This window comes from Pimephales promelas, chromosome 20, assembly GCF_988280905.1.
Source record: "Pimephales promelas chromosome 20, fPimPro1.hap1.1, whole genome shotgun sequence".
NCBI classification, from domain to species: domain Eukaryota; kingdom Metazoa; phylum Chordata; class Actinopteri; order Cypriniformes; family Leuciscidae; genus Pimephales; species Pimephales promelas.
Genome location: NC_142788.1, coordinates 25,145,324 through 25,173,259, shown reverse-complemented (window position 1 = coordinate 25,173,259; position 27,936 = coordinate 25,145,324). Strand labels below are relative to the sequence as shown.

Genomic DNA, 27,936 nt, shown 5'->3' with positions numbered 1-27,936 from the left:
TTTTTTATTCCTCTTTTTAGGCAACTTTAGCATGGGGGCAAACACTTATTCACACCACTGTATAGAAATTAAATTTACAGGCTTTCTCTAACAGTAAATCACCTGAAGCAAAAATATTGCTTCCTGCACTATAGAGATTTTTCCAAATCAAATACTGGCAATATTTTTTTTTTTTAAATGAAGAAAAAAAAAAAAAAACAAGACTTCCCGTTTCAAAAGAAAATACAAAAGCCTCCAACTCACTATGGGCTGGGCCACATTTCTGAACACCGTATAGGCATTTCTGACGTGTAAATGTGGGCGGTCATGCGGTAATGTATTCATAAAAATGCTCTCCATCACCAGCAACATTATTGACTCAATCTCATTCTACGGGCTTGAAGCTGTAGAAAGTGTTAAACAGCATGTGGGTGGATCCTTTATCATATGCAAAATAAAGAGTGAAAACTGTTGAGTGTGATGCAGTCTAGCAGGATTACCGACACACTGACCCAAATACATTTCCTGAATCCCTTTATCCTTTCAGGGAGCAATCCCTGACAGATCTTCAATTCAGGGTCATTTTCATGCCAGCAGGAAACACTTAATACTGTAAAACAAAACTAATCCTCAATAACAAGAGCTTTCCTGCCTGGGCCAGTGAGCTTAGGACCCTAATTCTGTAAATGAAAAACACTTGCATATTGTTGAGATTTACATGGGGCCTTTGGATACTTTCAAAGCCTTTGACATTTTACATGTCTTCATTGCAAGATAAAGATATCTGACCATCATCACAGCTGCAAAACAGCCGTGGATTTATGTTAGAAATGAACAAGTGACTAAAATGAGAACACGGAGAGGAAAGATCAGGGTTACCGAAATGAAAACTCCCTCTCGCATCCTCGCATGCATTAGCAGAGTGCGTCCCTTCCTGTAGCATCTCAGCAGGAAGGGATTTGTGTGTTATAATCACGCAGCTGGCACCTGCTTTGTCATTCTCCTCTTTGCCTGGCACTACCCATCAGTGACACCCTTGCCTTTCAGTCACAGCCGCAGAATTTCTAATCCAATCAGCATTTTAATCTGTATCGGGCAGCTATGCGTCACTGCAGGGTGCATTTGCTGCAAGACTTCCTCCTAAGGACGAGCACTTCCTGTGACAGACAGGGATCAGCACTGGGAAATATACAGACACGAAACATTATGACAGTAAACCATGTTAGTGTACTATTAAAAAGAACCGTGGCATAGTTGTTAGTGCACTTTTTCAAGACTCTCTGGCTATGTATATACTGCAAAGATTGTGGAGGGTTTAGGTTTGAATCCTAAAAAGAGTAAAAGTAAAAAAATTAGATAAAACATATTGGTCGAAAGGTTACATTTTGTGTCACTTACACAGAATAAAGTACTAGGACCAGGCATTGCATCTGGGGCCTATAATTGCACCGGTCTTAAGGTACAACCTATCCTAGTAGGGCATAAATGGGTAAGATACAATTTAGGCAACATATTATTAAATATAGTGCTGCACCACTTAACTTCTTTAAAACGTAATCCAGTGCATTGAATAACTATTTACATAATCATCAGGGGCAATGCATGGAATAAAACGGCAGACCAATTGGATTACATCAATTAACTCATCTTTTACCTGACAGACTTCAATTCTTTAGATATACAGTTACAAAAAATATTATGTATTAGAGAAGCACCAATGTATCGGCCAACAATCGGTATCGGCCGATAAATGCTGTTATTGGCTATCCAAAACAAAAACAAAATACAAAACCAAATACTCTGATTATGTAATCCATATGGCGAGTCAGCATCGTCAACTTCATCTTTGCATCCTATACCGACTCGGAAAACAGTAGTTTTTAAATAAATAATTAAAATGTATAAATATAATGTATAAATACAAATTAAAAACTCATTGCTATTTTTTCCTGACTTTTGCCGGTGCTTTGCGGCAATCTTTACGTGTGCGCTTGCGTGAGGAATAGGCTTAAGCCAATGTATTATAAGGCTTTAGTAATTAAATTAATATAAACGTGAGATTAGTCGACTAATTGGCTTTAACGAACGAATACTAGTCGAATAGAATAATCTTTAGTCAGGGGCAGCCCTATTTTTTTATTCAGTTACAATTTAATATACAAACAAGACAACCGTTTTCAACATTGAAAATAATAAATGTTTCTTGAGGTTTCTCTGAAGGATTATTTGGCTCTGAAGACTGGACTAATGACTGCTAAAAATTAAAATATACTAAAAAAGAAAATTTACATACATTTGGACACTTTCAAAGACATTTTCTATGCCCTCCTTTCAAGATAATGATATCTGACCATCACTATAGATTTATGCTAGAAATGAACTGAAATTGAATGTTTTAATGTATTATTGATCAAATAAATGCAACCTTGATGAGCATACAAGGCTTCTTTCAAAAAGGATTGTAGGTAACACATTATTATTCAAACAAATAAAAACAACAATGCAGGATCTGTTTGACTTTAACCACCCCCAAATATATGTAGGAGATGGTCTTCACTTAGAACAGCAAAAACGGATATTATGTCAGAAAGGCCTCGTTTTCATCTTAAAAGCCTCGTCCAGATTTACTCGTGGACGATTACATAACTGATTACAAAACGTAATAAGGCTGAATAAGCAGATACAACATAACCCAACGCTTTGTCAACCCATCAGTGTTTATTTTTTGCATTACCATACTAAGATGCAACACAGCAAAAACGTATGCAAAAAGTCCTCTTCTTGATTGTAATGCTGCTCCACCTCCCTGCTTCTCGCCATTACAAAGTCAACGAGCTATTACACCCCTGCAGCCCCTGACATCAGCATACACACAACACAGCATGAAAAACGGAATTATGTATAATTCTGCTTAAGAATATTAAAACAGAAATTTTAAATACTTTGAAGAAAATTAATTTAGGATTTGGCAGTGCTGGTGCCCCAGTCCAAAGAGAGCCAGATATCTGCCACTCTCGTCTCCGTCCAGGTGAAGCCTGCCGCAGTCGGTTAGCGAATTTCCTGAACGAGGGCTCGCGTTGACAGCACGTCACCCCAGCTGCCAGTTTTTCAGGAGGATTATTATCTCGTACCCACACTCAAGTGCTTTGCAACTAGTGACAAGGGAGAAAGAGCGGGTGGGGTGGGTTGAGGGAATGGGGGGGAGGCTAAAACGGCAGGGCAATAAAAAAGAAAAATCTTGTCTCGAGAGTGCGAAGCAGCTAAGAGCAGGACGCAGACATGAGTAGAGAAGCTTTAGCGGGATTAGGGAACGCCAGCGCTAATTCAAAATGGTGTCTGAATGCTGCTGTTTACAGCTTTCGCTTTCAGCTGTGCTAACTCACCGTCTTTGGCAGAATTTATGGATGTTAGGCGATTATGCGTGCCACCTTCAAAAAGAAGTGGGGGGGGGGGGGATTGCCACGTTTGCTGGGATAAAAGGCATTCGCCACTTGCGGCGTGGAGAACGTTCATGCGGTGGCTCGCCTGCGCTGCAGAGATAGACTTCTTCAGCCGCACCTGCCATCGACGGGAAACGGGTGAAGCGGGATGGATACACCACACCTCTCAGAGGTCTGTGATGAAGATCCCCACCCCAAAAAAAACCTCCTGCTGGGGTAACAGCAGTCTGAGCAGACATGCCAACTGCCTGCATTATCCCTCTCCCGTGGTCTGACTGTGTCACACGGCAAGTAAAGCCTTACTGCAAACACTCTGTGCGCCTTTTATTGCCAGCTTCTGATCCCTTTGGCAAACGGCGCTTCCTTGTAATGAGGTAAATATAAATACTGGGGCATCTGACACACTGGGTTGATCCTATTTGCTATTAGACAGAAGATAGCTTGTCTGTAACCTCAATGTGTGCGAGATAGCGAGTGTGTATGTTTGTGTGCACGTGTGTGTATAGATGGGCGGGGAGCTCCCAATGTAGAATGTTTATTTATGATGATCGCACAGTAATTAGCACTGGGTCGCCATTAATCCTCCCAGCCTGTGTCTGCCCTTAGCCAGAGACGGAGATTGGCACAACGCGGACCACCTCCTCATGCCTTGACGGAATAATTGTGGCATAAATTTAGTTAACCGCTTCCCTACCACCCATCTAAGAGACTAGGGTTGGGTACCGACCCTGATGATTGGGAGAGGTCTGTGCACCCGATCAGAGGGTGTCGGGCGAGCTGACGCAGAGTAAAGCCTTTATACTCGATGCGTCCGCACGAACGCGGCAAAAATGACAAGTTGGGTGCACGAGACCGTCAAGACGTTTCGAATGGCTGTTTAAAGCTTTTTTTGTGACAGCGCGAGGCATCGTTTTACTTTCAAATTGGTGATCGCGCGTAATCCGTGTATGGGAAGGAGCGGTGCCGAGCGTGCATTATACAATCCTCCGCCATCGTCATGCAAACAGTGAATGGTGATTGGTGCTGCACTGATTGCAACAGCAATTACGAGCAGAGCAGACTTTCACATTAGTTTATAATTGTTTATTATAAAAACATCAAAACGACAGTTTAGGCGAATGTATACTGTAGCGGTGGAATATTCTATTGTAATCTCACCCTCACGCTCAGTCATGGCGATATCGCGAGACAGCTTTTCACTCAACGAGAAATCTCGTCATGTTTTAGTCTCGCGAGATCTCGTCACAACCATAATCATTCACCGTCGTTTTTTTAAAGTATAGGTTCAGGTACCATTTTAAAAGTATCGATTTGGCACCGGTATCGGAAAAAAACAAAAAAAAACGATACCCAAACCTATAAGAGACTTTGTTGGACTTTGAATCAGGGATGTGCACGATTCAGATTTGAATTTAGAATTCCTTTTACATTCAGTTTTTGAATTGAATTTGAAATGATGTACAGAAATGGAATGTAAGGTTCAAATGAACTGAAATGCAAAGAAATGTATAACTCATTTTTAAGAAAGAAAAATAACTACAATCTAGACAGACAAACCGACAGAGACTTAGAAATCTAGACAGACCAAAAGATAGACAGATGAACCAACTGAGAGATAGACATATATATAGACCAATATACCTTATTCAGAGTAGCACAATGACAGGTATGAAAGCAAGGCTGTGAGGGATAGACTTACCATATTTTCAATGTCATCTGCTGTAAAAAGCTGTATAAAGCTCTAGTTCACTTATAATTTTCCACAGCTCGTTATCCGGAGTCTTTTTGTCTACGGAAATTCCTTGGAAAGTTATTTTTGCAGGGTTTCGTCAGCAGAACAATACAAAAAAATACATAAAAAAACAGTACAACCAACTGAAGAGATGTATGTCTATCCCTCACAACCTCGCTTTCATTCACGTTAATAATTAAAAATGGCGCTGCTGTGAATAAGGTCTATAGAAGGACATACAGATAGATAGAATGATGATGGATATAACAAGAGTCATCAGATATCTATACAGACCAACAGATAGATAGACAGACAGAACAATAGATAGAGAGACAGAAACACAGACTGAAGTGGTTGAGTCACTATTTCCCATAATGCATAGCAATATTTGATTTAAAATAAACTTTTGTGGACCCGGGTGTAAAATTGCATCACTTCCCAGAATGCATTACCTGAGCATGTGCTCTAACTGCTACGCCAAAGCTCCATATTCAATCAACAGTATTCACTTTATACCTTCCCATACAAGAACTAATGTCCAGTGAAATATTCAAAACGTAGATTTAATAGAAACGGACAAAATGGAAACCGGTGCTTGGAAGTGTATTATGAATCTGTCTCTGGCTCAAAATGAAACATGAATTAAGTCTGAAAGACAGTGGAGTGTAAATCTGCTATGAGCGAACAACGTTAACTGTACACCGTGGAACAAATCCCCTCTTTTCAGAGACACAAGCGTTAAATTATCAGCTCGGCAAAGCCACCATGGATGTCGTCCCAGTGTTAATATTTCCCTTCGCAATCCTTTGTTTTCGCATCATAATGGAGCATGTACCAAAAACATTCATCTCCATCTCCTTCCCCTGAATCACTGGACCCAAAGTGAATAAACAAAAAGGCAATTCTTCAAGCCAGTGAGTGAGCAACCCTCTTAGTACAGCTTATATGAACAAAGCAAGAAGAGAAGAGAAGCTGAACAAAGTGAGGGAGTCAAATAGAGAGGAATTATCTCTCTAAAGCTGTCAAGGTGGCTGGGTTATTCTCTTGTTCTGAATACAGCGTATGACAGAGAGAATACAAATATTGCATTTAACGGCATTTTCTTTAGTCACTGAATTTAAAACGACACCACATATTATTATTAATGGAGGAACGGTCTTGCAAAATGTTTTGTTCCAAACACCGTATTCAACCAAATTTGTTTGACGACGTTAATATGCAACATATGCAATAATTATTATACAAAACCAAATTCATTTAGTGTTAATATGCAACTAGGTTAGAAAGGAGTCATTGTTTAAATACTGCAGTGCATTCAAATGTAAGGCTTTAAGACCTGCACAAATATAATTAATACTATAAGCCCATTCAGAACAAACCAAAACCAATTCAATTGGTATTAAAAATGGTTTATGTACCAATGTATCAATACATATGAATAAGAGGTTGAGCGTTATTATATTTATTTTGACAATACAATAAAAATGCGTTTAAAGAAAGAGAGATGCAATGTGCATTCTGGGAAAAAGGGTGACTCAACCACAGTAGACAAACCCTCTATGTATGGACTCACTGAAGCTTGAGTCACCATTGCTAGTAAATGTATTGATTTGTTCGCCAGACGTTTTACATAGAATGCATAAATGGGATTTTTTTTTTGTATAAATATAAATTTCAAACATTGTAAATTTGCTAGGATACTCGCCAAGACGAGCATTTTGACATAACTTTGTGTGAAATTGTCTGTTCAAGCACAAGACATGAAAGAGAACTCCATTCAGTATACAGACAGTATTGACTCAGTATTGATGCTTGAAGGATGTGTTTCACAGCAGCCATAATTAGCAGAAGATGGCTGGTAACTGCTGTTGTGGTTAAAGTTTTCTATGCGCAATTTGATTTGATGGGAGCCATGACACCGATTTCTTTCTCCCGATCCAATCAAGTTGATGGGTAAAATTAACACAAGCATGTAACAATCACAAATGGAGGGAAAATAGCGAAGTAAAGATACACTTACAGTCAACTTAAGTATACAATATTTAAAATACTAGTTTAAAAACTAACTAATTGTACTAAGTACAATTTCTGATTAAAACGACTTAATTACAGTAACGTGAGTATTTGTAATTCGTCAGTTCACACCTCTGTAAATAAAGTAACTCCACAAAGTGAAAAAAAATGCCTTTTTTTATGGACAACCACTTCCATACAGCACGGCCACAGTTACACGATGGGCCATTTTCCTACGGCATGTTGGTAAAGAGGGGAAGCAAATCTCACTTTTTTTTGCCTGCTGCATGCAGTCGATAAGACCTCAGAGAGAGCGTAGGAAAAAACTGGGGGAGGGAGTGCAAGAGAGAGTAAACGAATGAGGGGGGACTGAGGAAAATCACAAATCTTGGAGAGCGACTCTGACTTCATTTGCCAATAGCTGAATGGTTTTGAGGCTTTGGCTAAAGCACTTTCTGCACCATTGCCCCTTGCCGCGCCGAGCAAGCCCTTTCCATTTAACGTAACTTTATTCGTTTTTTTACACCAATGGGGGTTAATCAAGGTGTGAACTCAGCGAATAAAAGGCAGTTGGTGTTGCTGCCCATCCAAATGGAGCCAATGCACTTCAGATTCCCACTTCAGTGCTGTTTGAACCATTATGATCTCTGTCCAGTCATTTACAAAGGATAGATGGCTGAAGGTAGGGCAGTGGAAAATGGTCCTGCTTGGGCATTATCTCTCTCTGAAAGTGACTGAATGTGGCAGTAGAGGATGACCTGTGCTTTCATCCTCAAATATTATGGCGTAACTAGAATTGTATACAAACAGACACGTCTCGTCTTCGACGACTATAGCCAATGCGTGAAGCGGAAAAACTGAAAACAGCGCGTAAACAAATTCTTAACCACCCACTGATCCGGAATCTGCTTAAGCATACCTTTCCTTGAGGCTCCGCATCATAACTTTTACTTCTCGAAAATGACAGGGATCAACGGTGAAAATTATATGGGAAGACAGAACTTAAAAGCCAGACATTTCAAAGCTTTTCCGAGGAATGGAATGGATGCCGTACCATGGTATTTCATAATTTAAACACTGAAACCATTAGTATCAGTGAACCATTTCTTCATCTAACATGTATAAAAATGTCATGAAATTGGAAAGAATACCAATGATGATAAATTTTGTGAAACTGACAGGAAGACACCAACCTTCTTCTCTAGTTGTGTGATCTGTTCCTTGTAGAAAGCATCCAGCGCCTTCAGCTCCGCCTCCTTATTCTCCAGCTGTTTCCCCTGCAAGGAAGTAAATGAGTTTACTCATCATTACAAGAAAAAAATATGTTTTGTAAAGAAAAGAAAAATTGCATGTAACTTTTTTTAAAATAAATAAACATTTTGTCAACAAAAACTAATTATAAAGCATCAAAAAGCTTAATTAATGCTTTATCAAATTTATTAAAAAACTACTGTAATAAAATACATATAAAATACACAATATAATACATATACATTAAATATATATATTATATACACATACATTATACAATACATAAAAAATATATATTTTTAGGTTGCTCAATTTGACCAATAGCAAAAATTAAGAAGCTTGTTGCATATTTTTATTTTTGTAAAGAATTAAATTAAAAAATAAATTTACAAAATAATCATAGTAGAGAAAAGGCATTTAAAAAATGGGCCATACATTTTAACATAATAAAATGAACTTCTACCTTAAAAATAAATGTGAGACAATACAAAAAGTGACACACTGTCTAGGATCAGGCACTGGTGGTCTAGTTGGTGATATCAATTAAAAAAATTTTTATTTAAACCATAAGGCTTTTAAGCTCAGGACATTGAAAATACAACCATCATCATTGGATTTGGAATTTCACTATTTGTTGGCATTTCTAGAAGATTCGTCAAGGTTTTCAGATTTCTGGGCACCGGATTAGCAAATGCTTTCGGCAACATATGTCCCGACTGGTACAAAACTGTTGACCAAACTCAAGAGAGACCGGACGTAGGACATCGCCACAGCGCAGCTTCGCTCAAACAGCATGAAGCAAAATCTCTTAAAACCGTTCTGCCGACTTTAGGAAATGGACAGCTGGTGTAAGATTTTCAGCCCTCGAAAAAATCTTTGAGGAGGATTTACAACACGGAGGGATTCCAAAAATAAACAGAAAGTGACTACGCAAGAGAACGACATTCACAATTTAAAGGTGATTTCATCCATGCTTGTGACGCTCCAACAGGTGTGCAATAACTGAATGTGATCGGTGAGGTTGGCACAGATTATGCATGCACAAAGCGTGGGGGGGGGGGATTGCCTGAGATGATATGGACTATTTATGAGCATGCAAACATCTGTGCTTTAGAAAAGCAATAGAAATGATAACCATCCACAACATTGAGGGATGTACAAGCACAAGCATACATACAAAAATGAGTTCAAAGCTGCAAAAAGAACAAGTATTCGAACAACATTCGACAAGGGAGCGCAGAAAGCAACATGCTAGCACACATACGCTCAATCCCCCCTGTAATTAGCATCTCTCTCATTCCGTAACTACGTACGAGGCACGGACACATTAAGCCCAGCGGGATCCGGCACTCACACTGTCGTGCTTCCTCACATAGACACATGCGCACGAGAGACGCCCCGTGGTGCTGACCGGGAGAGAGGCGCATCTACGGTAGGAGCCAGACAACAGTGCACAACAAAGCACAACCCCAAATTACGGGCATACATAATCACCCCCTTCCCTCTGTCTCCTGTCTCGAGCGAGCAGTAAATCACCTCCATCAGCATGAGCATCATATGCAATTTTCTAGCTGGGTAGCTCCGAAAACCGCCACGGCGGCCGACACGGTTTGCATGCTCACAATCAGGGCTTAATGCATGAAAACCAAAACACCATGTTTGAATGAGGAGGGAACAAGATGTGGAGAGATAGGAAGAAAGAAAGAGAATGAGAGAAATGCAACAACGACTGCGGAATAGGCCGTGCTTACCCAGGCATCCAGTTCAGAGGCAGGCTTGAGAAAGAGAGAATGAGAGAGGAGGAAGAAGAAAACATCACTTAACACATAGCTAAAGAAAAACACTAAGGCCTAAACATATCGACGGCGAGTTTGAAAATGTATATCCATCTGTTAATTATTAGGTTTGAAGCGCATGCTTCACTAATATATGGAAAAAACAGTATGCGACAAAATAATAAATGTCCAAATTCACAGTTTTTAGAAAGTAGTAGTCAAAAAGTATCCAGATGACCTAGTACTTCTGACGAGATTCTGAAGTGTGTATACGATGGACACTTTACTATCCTGTGACGCCACGAGGAGGATTTGTGAATGGCAGTGAAGTGCCGTAACTGACGCTGATGGGTCACATGGCAAATGGACGTCCAGATTACACTCATCCTACACACACTCATACTATAGAACATACTTTTTTAAGCAGTCGTGAAGTAATTAATTACTTTAAAACAAGTTCCTACTCAAGAGAGCATGCCGTTTCAGACACAGCCTTAGGACTGGGTTGACAATTTCGAATAATCAGTATTCATTTTAATGAACCGATATCAATTCTTATATGCCAATTATAAATCTTTAGTCTATGCAGTTTTCTATTGATGCATGAACAAAACTTCACTAAACATCATTTGTAGCTTTGTGCTTTGTTACTTTAGGTATGAAAAGTCTCAGTTTTGAAATTCTGTCACTGTTCTCAAGAAATTCAAACAATAAGGCCCTGGTATTAAAGGGATACTCAGGCTCATTTTACCACTCCCCCAGAGTTAAACAGTTGAGTTTCACCGTTTTCAAATCCATTCAGCCAATTTTCTGATATGTAGAAGAACATCAGTTCTTCAGTAACCAGACAGTTTCTGGTCTCATTGACTTCCATAGTAGGAAAAAATTATATACTATGGAAGTCAATGAGACCAGAAACTGTTTGGTTACTGATATTCTCCTAAATATCAGAAAATCGGCTGAATGGATTCGAAAACAGTGAAACTCAACTGTTTAACTCTGGGGGAGTGGTAAAATGAGCCTATTTCCAAAAAAAGTGGAGTATCCCTTTAAGTCGATGTGTGTTTTGGTCGATGGGATAAGTACTAGTACTATACATCTACTGTCCACTTTTTGTACTTGACCAGTAAAATATCAAACATGAAATGGAGACTGTAAATGGCCAAGCATGAATCTCCTAGGGCTCGTAATTGCAACTGTAAATTGGGTGCTAACAAATGTATAATGTAGTATGGAATCACTCCTCATTATAGGAGCAGCAGCAGGGCGTTTCACACGTATTTAATGAACAGGAAGGAGAGGGTAATCTGGTCTGCTTGCTGAAGCCAAGTGCTCAACACTGCCAGAGCTCGCATAGATCTTGATAAGGCGGACTTAAAACCAAGAGCTGAGCATCACAGACCACCTAGAAATATGGTTCATTCATGTTGGTCACAGAAATTCCTTATTTAATAATCATTGATTTTCTATTTTACTCCTTAGTTGTCATTGCATTCATGAGAATAAGTGTTGTTGACTAAAACTATTACAAACGTTAACCTTACTCGGGAGAAAAAAAGCTGAAATAAAATAAAAAAATATTAAATGCAAAACTTATAACAAATAGCAGAAATGTTGTTTTGGCAACAACCTGAAATGTTTAAGTTGGATTACTACAATTACTAATATTATGACTGAAATAAATATAAATCAAAGCTAAATAAAATTATAATAAAAATTACAAAAGCATATAAAAAAATTAAAACAAAAACTGAAAATATAAAAACATTAATGAATACTATAAAAATAATACTAATAATGATGAGCATCTTTATTGAGCCAATATTGTTTTCAACTAAAACACTTTAAAACCGCAATAGCGTTTGGGGGGCCTGAAAACGCAAAACGGGATTCAAAGTGCACGTTTTTGAAAATGGTAGCATTATCGCCTCTGTAAACTACAAAAAACGTGAATCTGACAAACCGGTGACATCATGTGCTTGGCAGCATAATACAGTGCGATTAGTGGTTTTCGCCGATCCGTGTGAACTGGGATCGTTTCGATAGTGTTGTCGTCTGTATCTGAAAAACACAAAGGAAATTCTTTTCCATTTTTAACACATCGTTGTTGTGTAAACGTACCCTAAGGTTGATGCACTCAGTCAAGGGTAATTTCCATTTCCATCTTATTTATAGTCTATAATGTTCCAATACATTTGGAATATTTGCAAATAAAGCATTTGTTAATCTGCAATATATTGCTAAAAAAAACATTTACTGCTTTCCTAAAATGGCAAAACAGCAATATGATAAAACACACCATTGTTTAATAAATAATTCAATGTTTTAATAACAATAAACAGTTCTTCTGCCAAGTAATAGTTTGTCAGCCTATCTGTTGGCTATTAATATAAATTGGCACATTAATATAGATTTCAACTGATGTGCGGTCAGAGGCATGAATATATTGGCTATTTTTAAACATTTTTGATTGCAGCTCATCCAATAAGATTTTAGTTTCAGTCATACACATTTGAATAAAAAAGAAACATGATCATTTATAAGTAGATTTTTATATAAAATGGCATTTACAAAGCTACTAAAGTTGTTACCATGATGCCGACAGACTAGACAGCCTAAAATAGCCGCTTGAGGACCTAAAAGTGACTTAGCTAAAGAATCAAGAGTTTGCTCCCCGCTGGTCTGATGATGGCAAACTCATCACTCAGTCTCAAAGAACTCGCAGAGCCTGTTGAGAGCCACACACACACAGCTCCTGACTACACACAAGCCTTGTCATTTCTTTATTTATCCTCTTTAAATTCTCTGTGGTGACAAAGCCAATCTGATGGGCGTGCTGCACTCATGTAACGCTCTGTTTGGGATCTGGAGCAGGCTGATAATACTCAGGCAAGCATGAATTACACTGATAAGTCTAGAAATGAGCCCTGCTCGGAGTTGGGTTTACCGTAAACAATGGTGCATGCGTGTGCGTTAGGCTGGAACACAGCACCCAGGACAGGATAGATGCAAAGTGACAGGCCGTACGCTCAAGAAGAAGTGAAGAGACTGGAGGAATGTTGAACTGAAGGCTGCTGAACACATTACATTATGCATTTATTATTCTCCATCACACCTAAAGTTTCCTCATGAAGTTTGGAAAGAGTTGCTCTCTGGATCAAATATGAGATGGATTTAAAAATATATATATATATACTTGAGTAAACAATGAGACAGATTGCTTAAAAAATTAATCTGTGGGAAAAAGTTTTTTAATTCATCTGGAAGAAATAGAGTAAAAAAAACATTACATCACAAAAAAAAAAAACGTAGCGAGTCAAAAAGGTTGAGAACCACTGAAATATAGAATCTTAGAGCAGGGTTCGCAATTATAGTAAAAGTTTCAACATTTGGTGTTTCCCATTTATTAATAAATACAGTATTATAATAGTATAAATATTAACACTGGCTCGATGAAGGTGCAATAATTCTCAATCATCGATATTATCAAACCAATCCAAGGCTGATTTAATTCAAGTCATGTATAACGGCTGTTTGCATCCCAATTTAGGTCTGTAATACATGTTTACAATTGGAGGATTTGTTTAAAGCATTTGATCAGCAAAACGTTGCTAAGACGTTTCCGCTACGTTTACGATTTGCCTGTGTGTGAATCCAATCTTACAAGATGATCATCAGGTAAGATTCCTCAAATTGAATATACTGCTTTCCTAAAACAGTTAAAATATCAACATACTATATTGATTAGGAGTATTTTATACTTCGATTATTGTTGTGGAGCCAAAAAAGTTGAGAACCAGAGCATTTTATAGCATCTACGGCAGAGTTCTCAATAATATTTGAAGTTTTAGCATTAGTTGTTTCCAGTCAAAACTAAAATGTAACTTGGAAGTTAAAATGCTTCAATCTCACACCATGCTCGAAAACATAATTAAAACTGCTCGTTTCTATTTATTACCACCTCTGGTAATGATAATCCGCAATTAAATGCTCTCCCAGTATGAAACGTCCAGATAACGGTCTTGCCATACGGCTATTGATTAACCTGTGTCATATGAAAAACTGATTCAGGTTAATTTAATTTAATTTCAAGTTTTGGAGGCTATGTGATTAAAACTCGGTTGTCACGTATTCTCAGATCCGTCTCTTGCACACACACACACACACACTCACAGTGCATCTGTTGTGTCCTGCGGTGTGTGTTTATACTCCGTCATCCCCTCTAGGTTGGATGTGCTGCGTTGCCATCTGATATCTGGGCACAGCTTCCCTCCCGCTTTCCTCGTCTATTTACTCGTCTGCGTTTATTTAACACGTAGCTCCCGGCTAGGCAATAAATTAGCACTTAATATTCAAACTGACTACTCAGAGTGCATGCCGCTGTGGTCGTCTGGGGAGGAGAAGGAAGGGCCACTTGCTTCTCTCGTGCCATTGCAATGAATAATTTCTCTGCCGACGTTACGGCTCTTATCTGAGCCCGATCCGACCACCGCGCCTGCGAGAGCCAATGTCATTTTCGAGCAGGGTCTTGAACGTGATATTGATGACATGAGGGAAAAGAGATTAGAGCAACAAGACAAATCCAGAAGAACTATTTGACAGAGGGTCATGATTCGTTTGGCACCAGAGGGAGAGACACAGGAATCAGCCCAGAACGGTCAAAAGCTCATGAGGTATAAAAGATTTATATGCTCATCTTCCTTTACTGAATGGCGGGTAAAGCGTTCAGATAGCAATCATTATCCTGATCGCTTTCAGGGGTCGTCTGCCCCTAAATGATATCGTTCCCCATCATGTTTCATTGTTGCGCTTTTTTTTCTTTTAAAAATGCTCAAGGACATCTTTAAAAAGTTGTTGCCTAGCAATTAGCACGTTCATATGGGAAATGTGGATTTGAGTCTAGTCCCAATTCGATCTTCTCTCTCTCTCCCAAAATAATTTGCGGTCCCCCTTCAAATTTTGAGGTCAAAAAATTACCAAAATAAGAGATCTCAGAATAACCGTATAATAAAGCAAGAGATGTGGGCTAGCGCATGTGGTGCAAAGTTTTTTTGGGAGTACCAAAAAGGGGGAAGTACAAAAACAAAATCTCTCTTTGAAACTAAATTGTTTAGTTGTATTAAATGAGTTGTGGCCTAGTGGTTTACACATGTTTCAGACATTTTGAGCCTTGATGCTCATACAGGAAACTCAGGTTTGAAATGAATCTCCTGCCAGATTATTTAAAAAAAGCCAGGAATTAAGAAAGGCCAAAAGCAGGCAAAATCAAATTTACAATTTTGAGGTCAATAAAACTGCAAAAAAAAAATAATAAAATAAAATAAACTTTTCTATTAAAATGTTCAATAAAAGCCAGACGTGAGCTAGAGGTTAGAACAAACACATTTAGGTGCTCATATGGGAAATTAAGGTTTAAATCCAGTTCAATCCTATTCCTCTTTTAAATCTTGTATTCAATAAGACTGTTCTAACTGCATGCAAAAGTGATGCGAATCCAAATTTTTTGGCTCATATGTGACAGATGGGTTTTTCTCATGACAGTATGAACAGCACAAACCTAATGGAATCTGATGTTTTTTAATTCTGATCTGGGCCACTTCCATATGTGGTACTAAATCAGATACAGGTCGGATGTTTTGCAATGCAACCTCAGTCTGAACAGAATTTATGCGACTTTTAGCGTTACTAGACCAACATTCGTCATAATTATGTGCTGAAAGGAGTCTCTCCAAAAATTGTACATACCGGTAGTTCTTTGGTCACTCGGTTAATATGGAAGAAAGCCGGTAGTCGGTAGTCAGTGGAGGGACAGGTATAAGGTCTAAAGCTGCGTTCACATGCTATGGAAAATAGGATATTTTCCACTTGTGAACTGGTATTTACCAGTGTTTTGCGTTCAAGTGCTTTTGTTGTCGTAATGTGGTAAAAAGATGGAGATCCAGACCTGTTATTTAGCTAAAACTATTTTAGAAGGCTTAAGTCATCTGCAACAACAAGAAAATGATTTATCAAAACTCAAAAGGTAAATAATATGCTGTATATATTCTAGATCATGAATAGTATATATTTTTACCATTCACGACTCTCGCGGTGCTCACCGCCATTTTGAAAAGATCAAAGGTTCTCATCTCGGCAACTCGTCAATCGAAATATTCTACGAGTTGCCCAGTAGAAAATACCACATGAGGGGGTGTTCATGTGCATTTTCCACGTCGGCTTTTGGTATTTACCATAATTACCATAGCACATGAACGCAGCATAAGGATCACGTGACAGCTCTATACAAGCAAAACTTGAGGGTAAACTATGCTTTTCCCTCATCTTCATCCTCCTCATCGCACAAATTTAAGGCTTCCGCGGCACATCAGCCATTTTTAGCTCCGTACCGTATGAAGTTATTGTCTTGTTATTGTTATTTGCGCATACGGGTCAGTTCAGGAACATGATCAATTCACACTCAAATCTGATACTGGCAACATTTAAAAAAGTAATGTCTACAGACAAGCAAAAAATAAATAAAAAAACTAATCTGAGCAATAAATAAGAATTGAGCACTAAGCTTTCCAGAGTGAACATAGCCTTAAAGTGACAAAAAAAGTCCAAAAACAAACTTTCTCTTTAAAATTAATTCTATTTTGCTAGCCTTGAAAAGAAAAAAGGTTGTAGCCTAATGCCTAGCACATTTTTCAGATATGTTGAGCCGAAATGATTTGTCTCTTCCGTTCTCCTATTTTTTTTCATTGACAAAACAGAAAAAAACGTTTCTATTAAACTGCTCATGTTAATGTTAAACCTAGGTGCTCACACAGAACATACTGGTTTGAATCTAGTCTTTGTTTTGTTCCAGTTCAAATCTGCCTCTTGCGACAAATAATTAATCCATTTTGTAAATCACAAAAAGTTTCAAACAAATTCATACGGTTCTCATAAACTCTGCCGTTTTGAGGTTGACATGGAAACAAGGAAATCATTCTCAACTGACACAAAGACGCTTACCAGAAAAACCTGTGACACGCACTCAAAAAAAAATAAAAGCCCTTCCGACAGAGTGATAAGTAAACACTTACAAACACAGAGACAACACAAGACCTAATCCTGCACCTAATTCCCTCTTATCCCAGACTCCTGCTCGAACAGCGACGCAAGAACGGAAGAAACTTCGAAGGGAGCACGGGATAAAATCTATCCACTCCACCTGCCTGCCGCGGGCCCCGCTGGCAATTACCTGAGCTCTGGCCTGGCTTGAGCTCAGAGAGCGCGGGAGTCTTAATGGCTTTGCATGCAGGAAGATGTCAGGCCTGAGATTACAATTACTGATAGGACTTTGCTACCAGAACGGCTCTCTTCTCTCTCTCCCGCCGCACCGGATTACTCGCACTGAGCTTCTCTGATAAACTACACAGCAAGGGGAGATGAAAAGTAGGTAAATAAATAAACCAAGGAATGAATTGTTCACAAGGTGCGGCGCGTGCTTATTGTTATCTTGGGTTTGGGGGGAAATGTTGATGTCTGTGATGAGGTCTGTTATGAGGTTGGAGTTTATACGCACATACCGTATATAATTTCAGCATATACACACAGTGTGTTATTTATTTTTATATATAAATATACATATTTTCTAGACTAGAAGTCCCATTTTTTAATCATCTGAAACGTACTGCGACATAATATATACTGTTCTTAATGTCAAACACATAAAATAGTGGACGCATACGCACACACAAATGCGGGCGAAAATCAAATCCGTTCTAGCATTGCTAATCTGATATCACAGCCTCCTCATCATGTCACTAAAATGTAGTTAATAAAAGAAAAAAAACGAACAAGTTTAAACATTATGCAAGGGAAAACTTCAATCATGCAGCAGAAACATTTTGGTGAGAAAATGTGAAACGTTGCTCAACGAAATGAAGACCAAACCAGCTAATTCTGGACACAAAATCAGTTGACCTGAGCTGGAAGAGCAAGTTTACAGATGGCAGAGGTCTACATGCACAGTCACTTCACTTTACACATGTTTGGAACATGCACTTAAATGCTAGATCATGGCTCTGATGCTGTTCATTTTCATTTCAGAGATAAATATGACTCTACACTACAAGCTACTGAAGCTACTCATCTTAATACTCTCATGTCCATCAAATCAACACCTGTCAGCTCAAAATCGGTCCTGCCTCCATTAGAACTACACCATGTTTTCACAAGTAATTTTAGGAGACCAAAACACTGACTGCTATTCCACATGTAAATACCATAATGGTGTACCTGAAACACATTTTACAATAGTAATTAGCACTGAAGACCTCTTGGGCGTTGTATTGAGATTTGGCAGAAATGAAGACAAAGACATTGTGTTGAAGAGTTATTCTGCCATCTAGTGTCTAACAACTGAATTCACACCATTTTACTGTAAGGACTGCATTATCTTCAAAGAAAAGAACCCACAATGTAAAAATGCCAAGAAAGTACTCGGGTAACACCAAAATACTGGTCAGGAGAATGTATACATGTATAGATTATGGTGATATCGTTCCATAAATCACTGCTCAACCTGATTATAGTGAGCAACAGGAAGTGAGCCCCCACAGCCTCCATTCACACGCAAGTGTGAAGCTTTGTGCGATGATGTCATACCATCGGCAGGTACACTCAAAAACACCTGACGCAAAATCAGATACGAGAGGTTGGAAAAGGATCAGAGTCCTTATCACAAAGAGATAAGCCAGGCATAGAAGCACTCCGATTATTTTAGCATCTCTCATGCATAAGTAACAACTGAGCTAGAGGAGCAGGCGGGCAGCTCGGCGGCGAGCGTGAAGCGGTGTTAATGAGACCAGCTTTTTAATGGAACTGTGGAAAGAGAGTGCCAAATGCAAATGCAACTTATCACCTCTACCCGCCAACAGGCCAGGGAAAGGCATTAATGTGTTTAAGAGCAGAGAAATTACGCACAATCTCTCTCTCTCTCTCTCTCTAACCACCTCTCTCTATACGTTATTTCGGATTAATCTTGTAAAGGCTTGTCATGTACCGTGAGAGCTCATGGAGGGCATCTGCACAGACCCTGGCAGATGGATGGAAAGGGATGAACAGACAGTGAATAGTGCATTTCACAGAAAGAGTGTTACTGTAGTCTGAGTGAGCGTGCAGGGGTGGAGGTGACATTTTAATATATTTTGCCACCCCCTTTCTGTAAGACAATGTGTAACAAAAGCACTACAAGTGGAAGCTTATAGGTATATTTTACAAAGTGAAAACGAAAAGGCAAAACATCTCAGATGCACATATTCACACTATGAGCGGGAAAAGAAACATACAAATATAGAAACGTGAGTAAAGAGTCAAAAGAAGGGCTAATTATTTATTTTTCCGATTATTGAAATAATCTCACAATTACGCCAATCATTGGGGATGAACAAACAGCACGACGAACTTAAAGGAGTAGTTCACTTTAAAAAAAAACTTTTGCTGATAATTTACTCACCCCCATGTCATCCAAGATGTCCATGTCTTTCTTTCTTCAGTTGAAAAGAAATGATGATTAAAACATTCCAGGATTTTCTCCATATAATGGACTTCAATGGGAACCAAACGGTTCAAGGTCCAAATGAGAGTTTCAGTGCAGCTTCAAAGGGCTTCACCAGACGATGAATAAGGGTCTTATCTAGCGAAACGATCGGTCATTTCAAATGACTCGATAAAAGAGTCATGAACGCGCATCACAGAACAGAGCAAGGCGAGCATTTGGGCTTATAAAACTTAAACTTTTGAATTTAATTTTGAAATAACCGATCGTTTCGCTAGATAAGACCCTTATTCATCGTCTAGTGTCGTTTAAAGCCATTTGAAGCTGCACTGAAACTCTCATTTGGACCTTGAACTGTTTGGTTCCCATTGAAGTCCATTATATGGAGAAAATCCTGGAATGTTTTCATCAAAAACCTTAATATCTTTTCGAATAAAGAAAGAAATACATGGACATCTTGGATGACACGGGGTGAGTAAATTATCAGCAAAAGTTTTTTTAAAAGTGAACTACTCCATGGACAAACATGGAATCAAAACCAAGAAGGATGAGAAAGCCTGACTGGACAGAGGAACAGTGTTAGCCCAGTTAGTGGATGAACATAAGGCCATGATCCTTAAAGGAAAATTCGGGATGAGTGTCAATCTATGTAGTCTTATTAATGTGAGTCATCTATTGTCTGCAACACATTTCTTCTCCTTTCTGTCATTTTCTCCTCTGCTAAAGAAACTTTTAAGCCTCTTAAATGTCCTTGTCCATACTTAAGATGCTTTCTGAATTACTTTTTTCTTTACTAGGATTTTTTCTTTCATTTTAAGAGTTAACGCCCACATTTCTAAGAATTTTCTTAGGATTTTGTCACTAGGAGCGACTCTTTGCATTAAGATTCTTTATGAATACGGGCCCTGGGGTTGATCAATCATATCCTATGACAACTGACAACACTGCCCGCCATCACTCCTGCCACTCATTTCAAATTTCCAATAGACACCAAATCAAGGTGTATTTATGCTGTCACACTCTTCTAATATTTATTACGATAACACTGTCATTTCAATATTTTAACATCCTTTTGCAAGAAACAGATAACAAAGGATCAATTCCTCAGATGGCTGAGCTGATATCTCACCATGACTCATGCCGTGTTTAACAAGAGAGGTCTCCAGCGATCAGGACATTATTGATAATCATGAATATTTAGAGGCGCAGACCTTGATGTTGCGCTCTGAAACGCACCAGCAGAACAGAGAGGAGTCGCCATGTCAGAGCTTCATTCTGATTAATGATAAGACTTCCCATTACATCTACATCACACAGAGCCACTGCATGCAGCTGATGGCTCGCAGGTTTGTTCTTTTAGGGCTATAAAGCCACGGAGAAAAGAAACAGCGCTAAATGGAAAAAATAAAATGCCACTAACCGTAAAATAGTGCATTAGTAGAAAAGTGAAATAAATGGGCTTTTCAGCTTTCAAATGCCAGGAGAAAAACTGAAATACCTTTTGTTCCTGAATATTTGTTTGTTAAACAAAATTCATCCAGTTTCATTGCATAGAAGCAGCATGGACTTTCTGCTAAACAAGTCCAAGGTGTTCTACGGTGATAAATGTTTGGAACAACATGGAGAAGTAAGTAAAAAAAGAATGTATCAATCTTTTAGAAAATGTTTACATTATTGTTTATATTTTGCTTTGGTCAGATGGAAAAAAAAAGTTTTTTGGCAGCAAACACTTAATATGGGTTTGGTGCACACAGGGATAAAAAAAAAGTACCCCATGTGTTAAAATTAAATACTCTGCTGTATCTTTAATGCTCTGAGCCTAATTTTGTGAGCCTCCCAGAGGTCCTGGGGTCTCATTTATAAAAATGTGCGTAGGATCCTTACTAAAAGAGTATGTGCGTCCGAAAGCCAAAAATGGCGTACGCCAAAAAAATATTCAGATTTATAAAAACAGTGCGTACGCCAGAACCTGCGCAGAATTCACTTTATAAATCCCAGTCAGCGGAAGATTGTGCACATGTGCGTCTCCACCCTTAAATAACCATATATGGAGCTTACAACGCCTAGTTTAAATATGCATAACCTCATCTGCATATCATTTGCATATGATTATTCATTCACGTGATTCCACATGTTAAGGTACAAGACGTTGGGAAAAAATGAATACAGATGTGCCGTGTCACAATAATTTTTCTTTTTTTTGGTAGCCTCTATCCTTGCCTTGTTTTTGAATGAATAAATCAAATTCGTGTAAGAGAAAGATTTTCTCAATCTTTTCCACTGGCCAAATAGTATTTTTAATTAATTTATGTTTTTAATGGAAACAGATTGACATGGTTGTGCATTATTTGCATGGAAAGACAATCTGCTATTATCTTGATTATGATATATGTGCGTCAGTTTCACTAAACGGCCCAACGCGCTTGCTGGCGCGGACGCTTAAGAAGGGATGGATATTGGCTTCAAGTGATTGGCTTGGTGAGTGAAATTAAATTTGTAGGCTACTATCTTTCTGTAGCCTATAGGCTATAATTTTCTGTAGATTTTCGGTCTAAAAGTGACCAAAAAGACATTTAACTCCAGCTCACCATCGGTGTCGCCAATTCCCTTTGTCTCCAGTTATGGAGTTTGCTTAAACGTGAGCACATTCTCCCATCAAGTTTGTTTTTTATAGATCACAACCTTTGCATGGAAACTGGCGTACGAACGTTTCCAGACCCGTTTTGTGCGTGCGCGCGCATGTTTTATAAACGAGACCCCTGGACATCTTGTTCAGATACATGGCATCATGGATTCCATGAAATACCAACAGATAAAAAATCTAAAGCTGACAGCCTCAGCAAGAAATCTTATAACGATCCAAAAACAAACAGCAAAATCAAAACGAAAATGAAAAACCAAGCATCTGCATTGGCCATCCCATTCCCAGACCTAAACCCTATGGAAAATGAGTGGGCTGAAGAGAACTGATCTGAGAATCTGCAGGATCTGGATGTGTTCTCTAAACTCATCAGGCATTATAGGAGAAAAAAAGGGAGGTTGCAAAAAGTAATTAATAAAAGGGTGCAAATAATTGTTCCCAGTGTGTTTTGGAGAAAAATAAATTTATTTCATAATCTGATTTTCTCCTCACTTTAAATTCTATTATTATTTCCTTAAAAGGTTAGATTTTTGCATTTTTAAAAAATAAAATATCAAAAGGATAAACAATGCAGATTTATTTTGTACAGCCATCTTTGATCATATTTACCAAGGAAGCAAATAATTCTGACCAGCACTGTAGATAATAATAAAACAAACAGCAGTGTCATGAAGCAAAACCCGTTTAGAATCAAAAAGAACAGATCCATACTGAACTCCACACAAACATCAAAATCTCAGCTGAGGGAACTTGGGGTGACATCCGGGCATCTCCACACATCTGCTAATAAGACACTGAGGTTCAGAGAGAGAGAGATGCTCAGGGATGAATAGGGGGATTGAGCTATAATTACCTTCAAAACCTACATCCACACACACACACGTCTACTCTTCAAAGCTTGAGCCCAGGGGAAGCTTTTCTATTAAGTGTCCAGAACATGTCAGAGCTCAGATAAGACACACCAACAAGACACGTACCACAGGATCCTCGGGTATGGGCTGACATGTATAACATCACACACACACACACACAGTTTTTCAGTCCAACGTCTGCTAGAACACGACACGTGTGATGCGTAACTCTTTGATAAGGTTGCCCCTCCAGGGGCCTAAGAATGAGGGACACGATCCCTAAAGGACCTGAATAAGTGGAAGAGAATAAGTGGAAGACGGGACAAAGGGGAAAAAAACTGAGTGGAATTCAAAGAAGCCAATTTCACCCGTGTCAAGAGAGCAGCTGTGTGTTTCTCAGACCGGGACTTGACCAGGTTAACATTTCTCGCCTGCAGGACTTAAAAGAAAAACTTTCAAACTGGAAAATGAAGGGAGATAAGAATACAAGTAATTAATTTCCCCATTTTTTAAAACTATATTTATTTGCTGCCTGAACTAGTCTGGCAATTTGAACGCAGATAAATGTTTGATGAAGCTAAGAAAACAATCAGCCAAAAAAGCTAAATGTTAAAGTGACGTTAAAATGACAGAGATTGTGCTTTTGGCATTTATAAAAACAGCTGCAACAGCAATTAAATAAATTCAGAGTTTTATTATATTTTTTAATATAGATATATTTTTTTCAAAATAAAATAGCTTTTGCAATCTCAGATGTCTTTTTTAGTCATTCATTTGGTTTCAAATGAGGGTTATCCAATCATAATTTAGCTTGTGTTTTAAAATGAGTGTTATTAAATGCTATTTTTTTTTCTTTTTAACATATTATACCACAATACTTGAGTGATGATAAACAAATAGTTAAATCAGAGTTTTGATATGATTCATTCAAACGAACCATTTAAACTGATGCAACTAATCAAACATGCAAAATCTACAGCTGTTGCTAAAACATCCAGTCAAGGAAGGATTGTGAAAACTAAACTGATATCAGTCTTTAGAAATCTTAGTGAATAGATAAAAGGTATACTGAAATCAATGCATATGCACGTATTTCCATTGCCTGTCTCTGGGTGCAGTGGAGTCAGAGTGTGTTTGCATGCACAGTTTTACTTCTGTCCTGAAGTATTGTGCTGAAGTGTTTGTAGAAGAGTCTCACCAGCTGTTTGGCTTTCTCAGACTCCTGCCGCGTCTGTACTCGCTCTCTCTGCACCGCTCGAGTAATGTCCTGCCGCGCTGCCTCTCTCTCTTTGCGTGCGATCCGGGCCAACTCCTCCTGTATAATGGCCTGCTGCTGCTCATACCTGTGCAAGCACACACAGATTTGTTTATATGCATGTTGCCAAGCCATGATTCACTCACTGCTGTTCTTAAACCTACCACAGTGTTTTGCTCTTTGTTCTTGTGCTCGTTTCAACTATGATTCACACTTGGAGAAAATCCAGGAAAAAGTGAGTCCCATTCAAATTTACAGTCTTATCCTTTAAGGGAACTACAGTACTTAGTACTCATATTTATGAGCTATTCTTTAGACATTTGTGTATACTGTCAGATTAGAAGCATAATAAATGACAAATTTATACATTTATAAATAAATCAAAGATTTGTAAAAAATGCAAGTCGAGTGTTTTAAAATGTCAGCAACAGTTTTGTCGTATAAACAACATTAAAAACTTGATTGATGCCACACTTTTTCATGCCAGACAGACAACCAAATATGATCTTCATAAAATTAAAAAGCTAGTAATTATATTTTCATGTACAAAGAGACTCAGTTAAATTGATACAATTTTAAAATGTTATTTGGAAAATATTTAGTTTTAAAATCCTTGAAAAGTCCAAATTAAATGTGTTCTGAGTTTGTCACACCACAGAAAAATGTGTTATTAGCCACCCAGCCAAATTTGAATGATAAAAAAACCACCAAGTAAATAAAATAAGGGCTGTCAAATGATTAATCACGATTAATTGCATCCAAAATAAAAATTTGTATTTACATAATATATGTGGGCGCACTGTGTACAATTATTTATATATATAAATAAATACACACACATGCTTGTATATATTCAAGAAATATTTTCATGTATATACTGTATATAGATTTATTTATAATTTTTATTTCCGCACAAAAAGTATTCTCGTCGCTTGATAAACTTATAGTTGAGCCACTGTAGTCACATGGAATATTTAAACATTTTCTTCAATGACTTTCTGGGCCGTCAAGTTTCAATCCTTTTAGGAGCCTATGTAGCAGTGATCCACCTCTCAAATTTAATCAAAGATATCTTCATTTGTGTTCCGAAGACGAACAAAGGTCTTACAGGGTTGGTACAGCATGGGGGTGAGTAATTAATGACTTAATTTTCATTTTTTCAACTAACCCTTTAAGTTAACATATTAAACTTGTTTTTTCTACCCACAAAATTATACAATGAGATGTATTGGTGTTTTTATACATTTCTTTTTTTTTTCTTTTCTTTTTTTACTTTATTCATTTTATTATTATGTATTTAATTATTTTAATATAATTGGTATTTATTTAAATCTTTTTATTATTAACGAATTAAGTTTTTCTCTAAACTTTTCAAAGGACACCCTAGCACTGTCTTTGGGGTACCTGGACCACAATTTGAAAAAAACAACTTAATTACTTCTTCCTGAGCTCCTCTTTAGTATCAGGAAAAGTCGTCTTGGTCTGTGTTTTTGGAGGTTCTGGGTCAGATGTGCTGGACGTTCGAGCCTGCTGACCTGCAAAGTTATAAAAAAAAACTAAAATAAGTAATCGCTGACATGCATTACAAATTTATTATCTCACTTATTGCATCTCGTAAGCACACAGGCATATAAACTGCCAAAGCTTATGAACATGGAAACTATTATGTCATACCTAGGTTCTCTTTATTGTTGACAGGTGGTCTTGGATCAGCACTGACATTCCTCATGCGCTGTAGGACATCTTCAGACAGCTAAGAACATAAATGTATACAAATGACTGATGAACACACAAGTAAAATGAAGCATTGGTGTCATTGAGAACTCAGAATTTAGGCTATTATCGTTCTCTTTTTTATTTATAGATTGACAAAAAGTAATGCACAGCAGCTGACAAACTGGAAGGGGGAAAACATGGATCTAGGGTTGTAATTTGTCACTTAAAAAGCTTAATCATTAATTATTGGGTTTTCTGGCAGATTTTTAAATACAAAAACATTAATACAGAATAATAATAACCCTCCTAACTTGTTTTCACCTAACTTACCGCCCTAATCATGCAACCACTCATATCATAGGCTATATGAAATATTAAAAGTCTATAGACCAAATTATATAGATCGAAATCAAAAGATTTCAGTTTGGAAGAATGACACTTTCTAGAGCAAGCAATTATATGGTCAATTCTATTGTAAGAGTATCAAAAGATTACCCGCGCTTATGCTCCAGACAGTAACGTTACCATACATACACCTGACCTTAGTTTCAATTACACTTCTGCACACCTGAGGACACACTAGGTCAGTAAGATATTAGTTCAACACAACTTCACAACACAAGCAGGGAATAGTTTCTCGGTTTCAGACTCGGTTGTCATTAGCCAGAGGCAGAGCTGACAATCATAACGTGGACTGCAGATTCACCGAATTTATCTATTTGTGAAATGACTGACATCCGAAACAACATTGTGGCCATTTTCCTAAACGTGTCCCGTCCATTGAAGGACGTTCGGTTAACCCTGTTGCAAATTCGCGCAACAAAGTCCCACAATACCAACCATAATCGTACATAACCCGTACAAAATGTAATAAATATCTGAAGTTGGATTACCTTCACTCCACGCAGAATCCTCACCCTGTCATCCTCATCTAGGCCGAAAGAAACTCTCCTTGACGTGCTTTCTCCGGATCCCATCGCTTTATGTACAGCTTCGTTAATGGACCTTTAATAAAAGATAAACGATTTTATTCTCTAACTGAAATGAACACTATTTTTTTTTAGTAAATACGACGATATGTTTGACAGATTCACATCTTACCGTTTTTGAAGTGGCAGTTTGTACGGCAGTATTCTGAAACACTATTGGACAATGGCTTTGCAATGAGCCAATGGAATCTCAGGATATATCGGCGACTGGAGAGAGGGCTTCTGGGAGTTGCAGTCCATCGGACTCACTCAGTCCTTATTTACTTATTAAAAACATTAGCGGGGTTTGATACGCTAGTGTACTTATTTCACAAGTGTTCTAAACAAAAAAACATGAATTGTGAAAACAAGAAACCTACAGTTATCCATTAAACATTGAGTTAAATGAATGAAACTGTGCTCCAGTTGAATCTTCCAAAAGTCCAGGATGGAGTGGTTTCTTGCATGAGGTTAAAAAAAAGTTTTAAAATAGTATACTGTTTTTTTTTTTTTACCTCCAACTGTTTACAGTGACCATTTAAGTGGGTAAGATTTTCCAAAAACCCTTCATAAACAATATCTGCATTAACATAAAATAATTTTGGCAAAAAAAAACCCACAATGAACTCCATGATCATAATCCATAATGTGTTTGGCTAAATCATACATTTGATAGGATAGCCACTATGCATAGTCCTTTTTCACAACTCTATATAAGTTAAAATGCATTTATTATAATGTAAACTGCTTAAAAAAGTCATATGAAATATAAAAGCTTTTTTTTTTTTT

At 37.9% G+C, this 27,936-nt stretch overlaps 1 protein-coding gene across 2 annotated transcripts in view; it reads right to left on the bottom strand.

Moving 5' to 3' along the window:
* chchd6a (coiled-coil-helix-coiled-coil-helix domain containing 6a) overlaps positions 1–27,363 on the bottom strand; it is a 64,800-nt gene extending 37,437 nt beyond the window's left edge. Inside the window, exons 1-7 of one of the 2 annotated variants that reach the window (XM_039652949.2) lie at positions 27,281–27,363; positions 27,073–27,184; positions 26,138–26,216; positions 25,902–25,998; positions 24,407–24,551; positions 10,167–10,190; positions 8,358–8,441 (exon numbers count right to left, since the gene is read on the bottom strand). In XM_039652949.2, the coding sequence (XP_039508883.1) occupies positions 8,358–8,441; positions 10,167–10,190; positions 24,407–24,551; positions 25,902–25,998; positions 26,138–26,216; positions 27,073–27,156 (513 nt within the window). In that variant the 5' untranslated portion in view covers positions 27,157–27,184; positions 27,281–27,363. The remainder of the gene's footprint in view (positions 1–8,357; positions 8,442–10,166; positions 10,191–24,406; positions 24,552–25,901; positions 25,999–26,137; positions 26,217–27,072; positions 27,185–27,280) is intronic. The other variant, XM_039652950.2, reaches the window with a different exon arrangement.
* Between the last annotated feature and the right edge of the window lie 573 nt (positions 27,364–27,936).